Below are 13,168 nucleotides of genomic sequence, written 5' to 3'. Positions count from 1 at the left end.
TCACTGTTTTTTCGCCACTAGCATTAGCGAGAATCAATCGGATCCTCCATTCGATTTAAATGGTTCTTTTTTTTTTCGCACATTTTTAAAATCTGAATCCCAAGCTCGATTAGCCTAAGGTTTTCAAGTGACAATGTCGAAAACTATGAAGTGTGCCCCTTTAACTAAGCTTTATGGAAATATTTTGGAAGGTTATAAAAAAGCACACCCAGACATTATAGTTCTAAAGCTCAATCATGGGCAAACGATATTTGTAAAAGCTTAAAACGGAAATGAACTTTGACTTTCAAGTCGAGCAAAACATTTCTGAGTTGAACCCATATCATGCCTCAACAAGAATCTCTTTAAATTAATCAAATTGAATTGGTAAATTAAGACAAATCATAGTTCGTTAGGGGGGGATTAAAGAAAGGTGACGTGGTTTTCAGGGGAGGGGTGTTAGAAAACGTGACGAAGCGTGATCTGGGGGGACGGCGGGGGTCAGAAAATGCCATTTTTTGCGTGACGTAGTTTATGGACGGTCCCAAATGCCCTAACTACTAAAATAACAAGACGGCCCAAGGGCTCGTAATAGTAGCCACATCGTACGAATGAATAGCCCCTCTATACCCTACCCTAATGAGTGGATAACCCCTCTATACCTTACCCTAATGAGTGAAAAGCGCTATCTTTTTCAATGCTTAAATGATTTACCGTGCATGAAATCAGAGTGAATAGCCCCTCGATTCCCTACTCTAAACAGTGATAGAATTATTACCCGTAGAAATTTACTTATGCTGTAATTCTAATATTCCGGCGAATCGAAGAACAGATAGTTTTAGTGATAATCCCCTCGATGAGTTTACAACATAGACTTATGCCGATGCACACTTATCGCATCTTATAAATTTCTAACAAGGACTTATGCCCAGAAACTTTTGAAAGAGAAAGTTTAGTTATAGTGATTACGCATTTTAGTGATTATCCCCTCGAATTGCTAAAATGATCAAACGCATAACGCTCATTTAGCACTATGTTAGCTCTATCTAAACCCACATTTGAATTAACCGCCAAAACGTTCCAGTCAAACATAACATAGATGACGATAGCTACCGAACGAGAACGAAACACATGAGCGCGGTAGGAAACGGGGAAAATCGTTATCTATTTAATTAGCACATAAATAAAAGGAAATAAATATAAAAACCCCAAACATTTAAATTCATAAGTATCCGACCCCACAGATAAAAATTCAAAAGTTTCCGACCCCACAGATTAAGAGGTACCCCACCCCACATCACCCCGACATTTTAGAGATAAGAATAAATAATAAAAAACTCGGAGTTTCTATCAAGTCTCTATGGTTCAGTTGGCCTATTGCGCCAGCGACCCGGGTTCGATTCCCGGGTCTGACCTGAAACGATTTTAATTATAATTAAATCTCTAACCGAGCCCAGTAACCCCTATGGGTGGGTTGTGGTAATATAAAGTTCTTTTAAGCTAAAATCTGACGATAACGAAGCGACAACCCCGGCCACTACTACTACGACGACTCGGGTCAAACTAAGAGCCTATCGTATACTACGATATGGCTAAAAAGAGAGAGAGAGAGAGAGAGAGAGAGAGAGAGAGAGAGAGAGAGAGAGAGAGAGAGAGAGAGAGAGAGAGAGAGAGAGAGAGAGAGAGAGAGAGAGAGAGAGAGAGAGAGAGAGAGAGAGAGAGAGAGAGAGAGAGAGAGAGAAATAGAAGGCGAGGAAGAACAAATTTTTTTTATTTTATTTTTTATTTTTGATTGCTGCGCTCCCCTTTTGAGGGAGCCGCCCTGATATTAAAGGGTGTATTTTTTTCTTATACGGCAATAAAGAAACCTTGAAACCTTGACTGTCGCACTCGCCAGGCGCACGCAGGCGCAGCTGGGTGTCTGCATTCTGCAATATCGAGTTTTGAAATTTTTGAAAAAAAAACCCTCCAGAATCTTGATCTAGAAGAAAAATAAAAACGCCATTTCAGTTGCTGAATTTGATGTAGATGGTTGCTATAATCGCAGCACTTCCCGAACCACGTTGTAAATAATGGATACCATTCCTAAACTAATCAAAGAAGGCCTCTTTGAAGATGTGGAAGCGGCATTAGTTGTAAGTAGTAAAACAATATTAGGCCTTGGCATATTAGTATGGCAAATCATAAATGGCAGTAAAGTATGGCACAGTTTATATTACCTGGTTAGTTATTGCCGCGGTCCTATTAGCAATCAATTTTGTTGGAAAATTTTAGTAAAATAAGTTTAATTAAAGGCTGTATGCCAGGTTCTTGGGAACATCCAATCCTTAAATGAAATAGTCGTCTATTTATCAGGGGCTGAAATTGCATGATTTACAAATGGACACCATAGAGAATTTCTCCATGTGGACACTTAGATATTTCAATGAACTATCAATAATGAACCTTTAAAATTTAAGCATGCGTTTTGGTTGGCCTTCATTAATTAACTATAGGAACTTACGAGGATATCGCCCCATTTTCGTAGACTTATTCTATTAACTCTACTAGCATCCAAACCTTAAAGCCTGGCGTATCTTTGCATATACCTTAACACTTTGCTGGCATTGCACGACTAGGACGTATTAAAATGTATTAAGACATTTCCTGAAGAGTTGACTTGTCTATAATAAATATTATTCTTAACAAAATAATCTGAACATTGACAACCTCTTGGTTAATGAGCCAAAAATTAGGGAAAATCTCAGGAAATAGTGAAAATCCTTAAAAGTCAACTATGAATTTGAGTCAGAAAATTATTTCAAATTGTGGCAACCCTGAATTCTACTATAGAGTGCTGTCAGAAGCGCCGGTGTGACGTCACCCATGCTGTTTTCCCTGTAAAGAAAAAACGGTAACTGTCATGGCCGCCCATTGCTAAAGGCAGACTCGTGACGTTTAACCTTTGATCTGACGTCACAACTGACAGCACTCTATTACTAAGTTATTTATTTACATACAAGCTCAAGGAGTTGTCCGAGCTATTACAGAAATTGAGTGACCAAAACAAAGCGTCTGTCTTTTAAATGTATGTATGCAGATTAAAAGAAAGGTGCAAAACTGTCTCTGATCCCTTACAGTTTCCGTAGTTTAATGATTGAGGGGTCGTTTTGCGTTCATTATGGCACATGCTCAATAGAGATTAAGCAACTTGAAAATGGGTTACTAATTGTTTGGCCAATTTGTGTAAATAGTTTTTACGATGGTTTCGGAAGGTAATGAAATTGAAAAGTTACTGTTTTTAAGGATAGCTTAGAAAATTATACATTTTGTTTTATTGTATTTTGATTGCGTTGTTTGAAGAAAATGAAACTAGAATCAAAAATAGTTTGCCTCTCATTACCAAATATGGTAAGTGAGAGAATATGCAAATGAAGTTATAAATTTGGAAATTAATGCTGGTACGACCGCTCCTCAATTTTTTTTCCCTATTTCATCGGGAGCCCTTGGCATGCTCTGAGTAATTCCGCTGGAAGTAAAATGTTTAGGCCTAATTGAAGTTATTTAAATCCAAAATATTAACATTGCGACGTGCCTTTTTGGGAGATACTGCATATTATTTCGGGGTTCGAATTAAAAAAGGACCCAGCAAAAAAGAAAAAAAAAACCCAAAGGTTTTATTGGATTTTACCCACCATAAAAATCCACCAAAAAAAAAAGGCAAAAAACCCTCTTAATAAAACCGATCGCTAAGATCTTCAATTTTGATGAATTTGAATGCTAGAATAATTCAATTTTAAAGATAGTTTAAGATATTTGTTAGATATCTGTACTTCAAAACTATTATTTAATAATATTTATTATCTTTTATGAAACCAAGAAGTGATATCTAGTTTATTAGGGAGAAGGTATATATTCGCCACATTTCCAGCTTTATCTCCAGTCCAAACAAACGTAGCCTGTCCGGACTTAATCCCCGCCGCCTCTAAATTACAACAACCAGCATCTCATCGGTTCTTGAAAACTCACGTCAGCGCGACGACGCGAGTGACGAAAATTACAGTCATATTTTCCGACTGAGGAGAGGCTGCGAAATAGCCCGGGGCCTCCTTTCACTTCACCCCCCCCCCTTGTATTTTGAAAGGGGGACTGCAGGGACTATGGCGCGCGAAAACTTGGGCAGATTATTCCTTCCCCCTAATAAACTAGATATCACTTCTTGATGAAACATTTTAAGACTTTTACTAAGCAGTTACTTTTGAATGACAATTTTTACCATGCAGTATGCAACTGCTAAAGATTAAAAACCCAATAAAAACCGGTGGGCTGGGTTTTTTTTATTTAATAACAAAACCCAGGTTTTTTTAGACCTTCATTATTGTATTATTTAATTGAAAAATTGTTTTAAAATATGTGTTTATATATTTTTAGGGTCAACGAAACAAGATTGAAAAAGAACTATGCGTTCTCATTTTGAAAGCCTGTCACCATAGAGCGACTAAATTTTTGAACAGCCAACACCAACTTTTATTTCTCTGTGATATCGTTTTGTTATCTTGCGAAAACCTTCAAAGAATCGGAATTAGTTACGCTGATTTTCGTAAAGCCATGAAATATTTGTTTCTTTTCATCAGCAAGCTACTCTCAGTGGTAAATATGTTGAAATTAAATAATAAAAATATTACATCAGTGGTGTGCGAGTACTCATTAAGTTCGAGTACTCGATTCGAGGGAATTTTGTGAAGTTTGAGTAAGTTTGCTTTTAAGGGGTTGCTTCAACCATATAAAAACTTCTCTAGTTTTTATTGCTCCATGTATGGGAAGAATCTGGGAATCTCAAGGAAATATATAAAGAACAAAAACTGGGAAATCTCAAGGAAGTACACGAAAAAAAATATTGGGGTAGAATTTTTAGTGTTCTAGCCGCCATCTTCAGTTCTCAAAAGTGAGTCTAGATGGCGTTAGTTAATAACTAGTATAGCAAAATCTATAGTAATTTCTATTACCATCCATACTATCTTTGATCTAGCAAAATGTAAAGTGAAAAAATAATTTTTGACACGGTTTTAAAGACCGTTTCTGCGCCATCTAGCGCTCAAAAGAAGCTTTTACGAATTAATTAATCCATCTTTTGAAGCATTCATTGCCCAAGTGATTAAGTAGCGATAGGGAATTAGAGTGTCTGTTTGTGTCAACTTCACTCCTCTAATATTTCAAAATCCCACGATACCTACAAAATAATATTGGCTGTCTTGATTCTGAAACTGTTTTCATACCGTTTATAGAATATATCATCTTTGTTAGCGAAAGTTCATAAGATACGTTTCATCTTTGTTTGTCACTGGTCACAAGCTGGAGCTTGACATGAAGCGACGTAGGTAAAAGAGTGGTGTGCGAGTCCCATTTTATCGGTTTCGAGCCGAGTCCGAGTATCAAAACTAATCAATTATTTAGATTTAGTTCAAATTTTGGTTCTTTCGAGTAATTATCGAGTCTCAAATATTTACTAGTCCAGTATTAATCTAGTAAAATTCTTGAAAACAAACGAAGATGTACAATTATCTAATATCTAACTAGTTAAAAGATTGTTAAACCATGGATAAAGAATGCGTGAGGAATACGCGACAGGATTGGCAACTCCCTATCTCGAACGACAGCTTATTCTGTATATACTCTGTTACAGCATCGGTTGTCAGCACGCGCAAACCTAGGACTCTATGTAACCTAGCTTTGAGCGTGCAGACAAGAGACGAAAAACTTCAGGATCTTCATGATTTAAAATATCCGCGAGTTTTTTTACCTCGAGTGCACGGACCTCTAGGCCTTGGTTTCAAATAGGTATAGTAGGCTGTCGTTCGAGATAGTTTCCGCACGCGCATTCTTTATCCATGGTTAAACCATAGAGACTAACCCCAAGGAGTGGAAGGAATGCCTCAACTTGTTGCCCCTTATTCCGGTTTTTCCTGGTACAAGGCTAAGCAAAATTAAACGGGCCGGAAGCTCTCATGTACCAATTTAGGAGCAACATCATTATTTGCGCTTGTAGAGCGGGGGACCTGCCACTCCTTGGGGTTTATAGTCTCTATGGTTAAACATTAAACAGCTTCGTTTCAAAATAAATGCCCATGAGCTCATCGTCTGCTAAAGTTATAACCCCCAATTGGATTCGAGCATTTGTCGAGTATTCAAGAACTGTAAAACTACTCGAATATTTCTCGAGTATCTCAATAATATGTTGTTATGGAATAGAGTACTCGGCTCGATACTCTAACTTAACGAGTTCTCGTACACCACTGAGGTAAAACATGAACGCTGGATCTCTAAAGGGACCGGAAAACGCCCGCCTTCCACTGTACAAACCGAGTCCTCTCTAGCATAGCGTCGGGGGAAGGGATGGGGGTTGTGAATTTGGGAACACTCAAGGCCATTCGGTCTTTTGTGGTTCTTCATAAACCTATTGAAAAGAAATTTAAACGACCTTGGCCGTACCCGTTTTTTTTTATTTATTTTTTTTTTACAAAGCAAACGTGCTATAGAGAAAAATGTATTCCGTTTACCAGTCCCTTTAGAGATCCAGCGTTCATGGGTAAAACGTCATAGCTTCTCGTAAAGCGACGTTTAGTGAGGCGCTTTCAAAGGCTTAGTAGAGACTAAATAGGAGAAGATGGACTGCAAAATTAACCACAGAGTGTAGTCAATTACCGCTTGTCTTTCTCGAACTAGCTAGAGCTGTAACTCTCTAGAGTTAAGAAGCATAAGTAGTGTCATCTTATAAACTTACGCTGTTAGTGATAAGTGGGACTGTTACTTAGTTTGCATATTAATGAATGTCAATCAAGTTATTATTACTCTTAAGCAAGTAGTCCATTAAGCTTTGTGAAACCGTATCGTTAACGTAACGTAACGTTCCTTAAACGATATACCTATAATTGCTTTCGGACTTAGGTAATGGGCGCCCTCTTTCGGATGATTTAAGAACTTAAAACGGTAACGATACGGTTTCGCAAGGGCAAGGGGACTACTTGCTTTAAACCGCGCAACACCTCTCTAATAAAGCCTTGTCATTTCTTTTATTTAGGACTATATCAAAGTCGTAACCATTGCCGAAGATTTCTACAAAATGATAGTCTATTCAAAATGGTGGAAATTCGCGGAAAAACCTAAAACGGACGTTGAAACGCAATTTTACGCAATTGTCGAAAGTATTTCTGTGGCATTATGGAATGCCGTTCAATGTAACCAGCACATTCATCCGAAGAAAACTTTCACCGCCTTGTGTTTGACGTTTAAAATGACTTTATTGTGTAGCGATAAAATAGAGCCGTTAGTTCTTGCCAGAACCAAGACACTTTTAAAACTAGTTAATGAGACATTTCCACGCGATCAAAATGCGCCTTTCGTTAAAGAAATGATTGACGCCGTGAAAGAAACTCATTTATGTAACTGCAACTCCAAATGCGGACGAACAGAGAAATTAGCCTGGTTGCTAATCGCCTTAATAGAATCTTTCGCAAATTTCGATAGACTGATTGATCTAAAGACCGTTTTTGACTCGAACCTAAAGAAATTGATCACCTTTGATAATCTGACGTTTAGGAATGATTGTTCTAGTTGCGGTATTTCGAAAAACACTCGAGAAATATGGAACTTTTTAATGGAACTTTTGTTGGCGAGTTACAGCGTTCGAATTGGCAACGTTTCATTCGAATTTTTGGAAGAATTGTATTACGTCAAAGTATTTGGGGAAGTATCAGGCGAGACGTTACAGTTAGACCCCAGTCTTATTCGGTCATTGCTGCATTGCGTTGCCGATGGAGTCTTTTACTCCGAAGATTTGATGGCGAACGGGAAGCTAAGGAATTTCAATCATATGGTGCGGTTTGCGTTTTTAGCGCTAGACTTGATGCCGCAGCGAGATCCGAAAAAAAATGACTTTCGTGATGAGATGTCAACGTTGTTCGGCAAATATTGCGTTTTGCTTTCAACGGCCTTCGAAAATCCTGGTATTTATCCATAAGAATCTGTTAAGAGTTGTTTTGAAAGGATGTACCATGTGATTTTAGAAGCAGGAATAGAGAATGGTTAGTCTTTGCTTCAGTCCGACTAATAAAGAGCTTTCAGATGGGATAGTAGTACGTCACACCCTCCCAAGTCTTACCGCTGTTTTGGTAGCCAAATTGGGTGGTCTCGGCTTCATTCCTGCTTTAAACCCACCAATATGGCAGCGTAAATTATGTCACGAGACTCAGCTCCACCTCCAAATGAAAGCTCTCTATAGCCCAGTATAGAGCCCCTCCCCTCAACACGTAACGAAAATTTCAAGTTATGTTATTGGCTAACTTAAACAACGTTTTGATGACGTTGCTGACGGAGACGTTGAAAATACGTAATTCCTCTTTACCCCGTCCCTTCTTCGTCCAGGGGAAGGGGGTAAGGAACTTTGACCCGCGCCCAATATACCCTGTCATCTATTCCTGCTTCTAAAATTACACGAATCCCTGGTGCTATGTAGGTGCGAGGTCTATATCAAATTTAGCTTTACTGGGCATGCGTGAATTTGGTCGTTCCATGCTTACTACGTTTAAGCAAACGACAGAAAGTCACGTGACATTGCCCAGTCACGACTCCAGAAAATTATAGTAACACTACTACTTCAAAATATACTTCTTGACAACACCCTTTAATTGGTTGTCCCCAAACGAGCTTGGGGGAAATTTTATCGTGAGCGATTTTCAATGTACTCTGCACTTAAATGAGACTGAAAAGAATGTACGACAGGTAGACGAGAGTTGCGTCATTTATTAATGGCGCCAAAAACGCCTGAAATTAGACCATGGGGCAAAAAATTCCATCCTGACCAGGGCCGGAAATAAGCACAGGACACTATCCAATAAAGTTTAAAATGTCCCATGAATTTTTTAAAAACTAAGGGGGTCACTGGACGGTTGACCATACAAAGTTTTCATAGCTTGACTATGAAGACGTGACACAATTTTTGGGCACTCCATTGGACAATGTCCTATAAATTTTCCAGTCAAACGGGCGGTCATTGGACATGTCCCATAAGAAATTTTGCTTATTTCAGCAGAAAAAAAAAGGTAGCTAAGACCATTTAACTCAGATGGACTGGAATGGAGATACGACTCGTGGTTCTTTTAGGGCAGCGTCTCTCTAGCGCCACGCTGCGACCAAAATTGGAACTTTTACGACTCAAACCATAGCCATAACAACATGATCTACGAGTCGAAAGGTTTCGGGACTCTCCCGGCCGCTAGGGGCGACGACAGGCGATGCCATTAGAAGAACGGGTGTTTTAGCTTATCATTCCAGTTGTCCATCTCTGTTTAACGCTCTTAGATTAAAGTTTGTTTAGGGCGCAATTTCTAGGCCTGGGTTTAAAACTGCGTTGATATAGGGTCAGTGTGCCTAACTTTGGACAGCTGCAACTTTAGACACTTTTATTATAAAAATCACATTTAATTAGTGGATGCGTCAAATTGATAATGAAATAGCTTATTTTAAAGCTTAGAATGTGAGGAATTTAGAAAAAAATACTTCAAAGTCGTAGAATAACATCCGACTACGTTACGAGCCAAATTAGCCCACTCCCCAAACTCGTCCATTTAAATTACGGCCAAATTTGATGGGGGTCAACCCTTTGGTCCCGGGAAATAAGGTTTGACGAAAATTAGAGAAATCATACCTGAACAAACTAGAAACCATTCGAAAGAGCAACTTTTTGGCTTCGTATTTTAAACACTGTCTTACGCGGGAAATTCGACGAAATATTCAGCTTTAAAAACACCTGGGCAAATTTCTAACTTTGGACACTTTCATGCTGGCCGATTTCTCCGTTTGTTAACACTAATTAACTCGCGATATTAGCCTTTTTTAGAGTTTAAAACAATAAGGGACACGTCCTCAGTTTGTTAAAATTGTTACGCGGCAAACAGCGCGCCAAAATTAAAGGCTAGGCCCTATATACCTAAAAACCTACATAAGTAGCCCCATATTTAATAAAGTTTGTTTTAAAGAAATTTCTGATTTTTTATATATTTTAGGCATACGTCTAGGTCGGCCTAGGCTAAGCCTATATTTTTACTTTTGAAATTGTGATTCGCCTAATGCGTCCCCAAGTCACCCTTTTTTCCAGGGGCGTCGGAACGTTTTTGAACCTGGGGGGGGGGGGCTGAGAATTTTAGCTGGCCTTATGTGTGTTTGAGAAAAATCCTTGAATAATGGGAAAGTTTCAAACAAAGGTGGACATGAAATCAGGGATGTCCTTATTCACGTACACATTCAAACAAAATGCAATTATGAATTTTGTTTTGATGTAAGCTGGGTAAATTCTACTGGTTTTATGTTTCACTTATTGACCCACTACTCATTTTAAAAAAGAGAAACTTATAAGCATAGTCAAGTATTACGCACGGTAATTATAATCCGTTTCAACGTAAAAATATTTGCAGTTAATATCGAATAAATGAAAATTCACTTTGAGCAAGCACTATATGCAGCCTTTCTTTCAGGGGGGGGGGGGACTGTGAGAATTTACTCTGACAGTCAGGCCGCCTTGAAAGCGCTGAACCAGTGTCAGCTAACTTCTCAACTGATGCGCAGTTGCCTTGATCTGCTTGCGCGACTGGCGTCCCGCAACATGGTCCAGTTGTATTGGGTGCCGAAGCATAGCGGACATCATGGCAATGAGCAAGCTGATAGGTTTGATAAAAGGGGGCGAAGGCCAAGTTCTTGGGACCGGCACCGGTCGTCCCCATACGCTAGACGGAGTCTGCATGACAGGTTGACTGTCTTTCAAAATAAGCTCTGGCATAATATGGAGGGTGAGGGCCAGAGACAGACGAAACAGTTTGTCAATGGCCCCTGCAGGTCTAGGGCTAGGAACCTTATTACGCTCAGCAAGGACGTGAGCCCCCCTCTCACCCAATAATAATAATTCAATACTTTGGTTGTCTTTATTACTTGAAATATTTGTTAAATCAGTTCGTTTCGTTAACCACTCAAGAACAGATTTTGTTCTTTGACATTTTGTACAATGTTATTGGTTAAAATATGTCGGCTGCTAATTTTTAATGGTGGCAAAGGGTTGATCTCTGGGTTGACCGTTGACGTACAAAAGGTAATTTTTAAGTAGACGACACGGTCACGTGAACAACCGGAACTAGTTTCTCCAAATTCAGAGCCGGTCCCTATTTACAAAGTTTCTCTTTGCTTAAATTGAGAGAAGTATCAAAATTGGACGATTTTTGCCATAGAAGATTTGTGAATAGCCCCTAGTGAGATTTTGAGAAAAGCAAGTAAAATCTACTCTATTCGCATTGTGTATCGGGCCTATTTAGGAAAAGGGGGTTTGTTGAGCGACAAAAATATTTTTCACTCGGGTACTAGCACTTGTCGAGAGCGGGGGAAACTTATGCCTTTTTTTGTTTTTGAGCCACGGGGATCACCTAATCACAGCTGAATAATATAATATTTTAAAATCTATTTATTTTTACTGGTATTATTAACATTTATATTATTTATACTTATTTTTTGGACAAAATTCTGAGGGGGCTCAGCCCCCCAGGTTCAAAAATCGAGGGGGCTTGAGCCCACCCTGCCCCCGGCTTCCGACGCCCCTGCTTTTTTCGCTGTCCAAAGTTAGGAAGGGGTGTCCAAAGTTAGGAAGGGGCGTCCAAAGTTACATAGAAGTGTCCAAAGTTGAGCACGAATTCGGCCTTTGGGGAACTCTACTTTGTGAAAAATGTATTCCATTTAAAAAGTTGAAAACTTGTGAGAATGTGTCTTAAGAATGCTTCTCTCCATTGTTTTTTTAATTTTGAGTCGAACATATAAGCAACGGAAGTTATTCAAGGTTACGCAAAAAGTGTCCAAAGTTATGCATACTGACCCTATGTTCAATTACCGTTTTGTTGTTAATTCAAAATTTAAAATGAATCTTACATCCCTAGTTCGGCCTTAAATTAAAAAAATTCCCCGTTAAAATGCGTCTATGATCTTAATCTGCCGTCTGTTAGATGGCGCTGCTGAAGGCCTTAAATAATAAACTCCATATTTAAAATAACATTACGGCTACATTAAAGTAGGGTATGTTGAAAATCCTTGCTATGCTTTTAATTTGGTGTAAATAAAATCGGAAGTATATAATACTTTTCTTCGAGAGAAGTGTGTAACGTCATTCTTCCCAACATCATTTTACATTTGGAGCAAGGTTACAAAACCGAATCACCTACGCGATTAATAATTCCCTCACCATTACCCTATTTATTAGCGTTTAACTATTTGGCAAGACGCATGCGCTTGTGGATTTTTGTCCCACGTCAAGATGCAGTTTGTGGGATGATTGCTGGGGATTTAGTGCCAAACGGTTATAGAACTCGCCGTACGGTGCGATGCTGCCCATCTGAAGTTTGATGAGCGGGAGAGCAAACAAATAGGGCTACCTCGCCTGGGAAGAATGACGTTACGTAACGAAAATATTAAGAGGATACAGAGTGTCACACTTCCTCTATTATCCCCTTCTGATAATATTTATTATTGTTAAACTAATTATCGATCATTTATGTTTAGAAATACCATCTAAAGATTTCGAACAAATTTTGGAAGTACTGAACTATGGATTTATCGCTCTCGTGAAGCATGACCAGAAATTAATCTCTAATGGTTAGCCCTGTCAAATGTTGCTTTACGCCCTAGGTAAACCTTGTGAAAATCACTTTTTATTTTTGCAGCAACATATTTTTACAATGTCATCTGCAAACTTCACAACCAACGAAGAAACCCGCATACCGTTGAGTATTGCAAAGCTTTCTGCAATGCAATTTATCAAATTGCTGATATTTATTCCGCAAAATCGTTGCTAATCGACAAGGTTTGTTTCAATTTTCTCTCATCACTTTTGCAGGATTCCTGTATCCTACGCAATTCTTACGGCCCTGTTTTATTCCTTTAAAATCCTATATTTTTGAACTCGTTGACCTATAAAATTGTTTTAAAAAAATCCTAAATTTATGTAGGTGTCCTGGTTACACAAATAACTCCATTTAATATGTTCCATAAAATCCTATAATTTTTATATCACCCATAAAATCCTATAATTTTTATATCACCCATAAAATCCTATAATTTTTATATCACCCATGAAATGCAATTTTCTTATCACCCATGAAATGCAATTTTCTTATCACCCATG

General features: G+C 38.5%; 1 protein-coding gene across 4 annotated transcripts in view; it reads left to right on the top strand.

The window, feature by feature from the left end:
• Positions 1-1,727: 1,727 nt before the first annotated feature.
• The window catches only part of LOC149597296 (uncharacterized), a 48,859-nt gene continuing 37,418 nt past the window's right edge, over positions 1,728-13,168 (top strand). For all 4 annotated transcript variants that reach the window (XR_016379240.1, XR_016379239.1, XM_089861017.1 and 1 more), the window contains exons 1-5: positions 1,728-2,114; positions 4,390-4,608; positions 7,037-7,961; positions 12,547-12,639; positions 12,708-12,847. Coding sequence is in view for 2 of the 4 variants with exons in the window: in XM_089861017.1 (XP_089717143.1) it covers positions 2,052-2,114; positions 4,390-4,608; positions 7,037-7,961; positions 12,547-12,639; positions 12,708-12,847 (1,440 nt within the window). In the remaining 2 variants the exon portion in view is untranslated. The remainder of the gene's footprint in view (positions 2,115-4,389; positions 4,609-7,036; positions 7,962-12,546; positions 12,640-12,707; positions 12,848-13,168) is intronic.

This window comes from Phalangium opilio, unplaced genomic scaffold (genome assembly GCF_054372755.1).
Source record: "Phalangium opilio isolate 3A_F unplaced genomic scaffold, DU_Popi_V2 ptg000362l_1, whole genome shotgun sequence".
Lineage (NCBI taxonomy): Eukaryota > Metazoa > Arthropoda > Arachnida > Opiliones > Phalangiidae > Phalangium > Phalangium opilio.
This window is presented reverse-complemented; position numbering and strand designations above follow the sequence as displayed.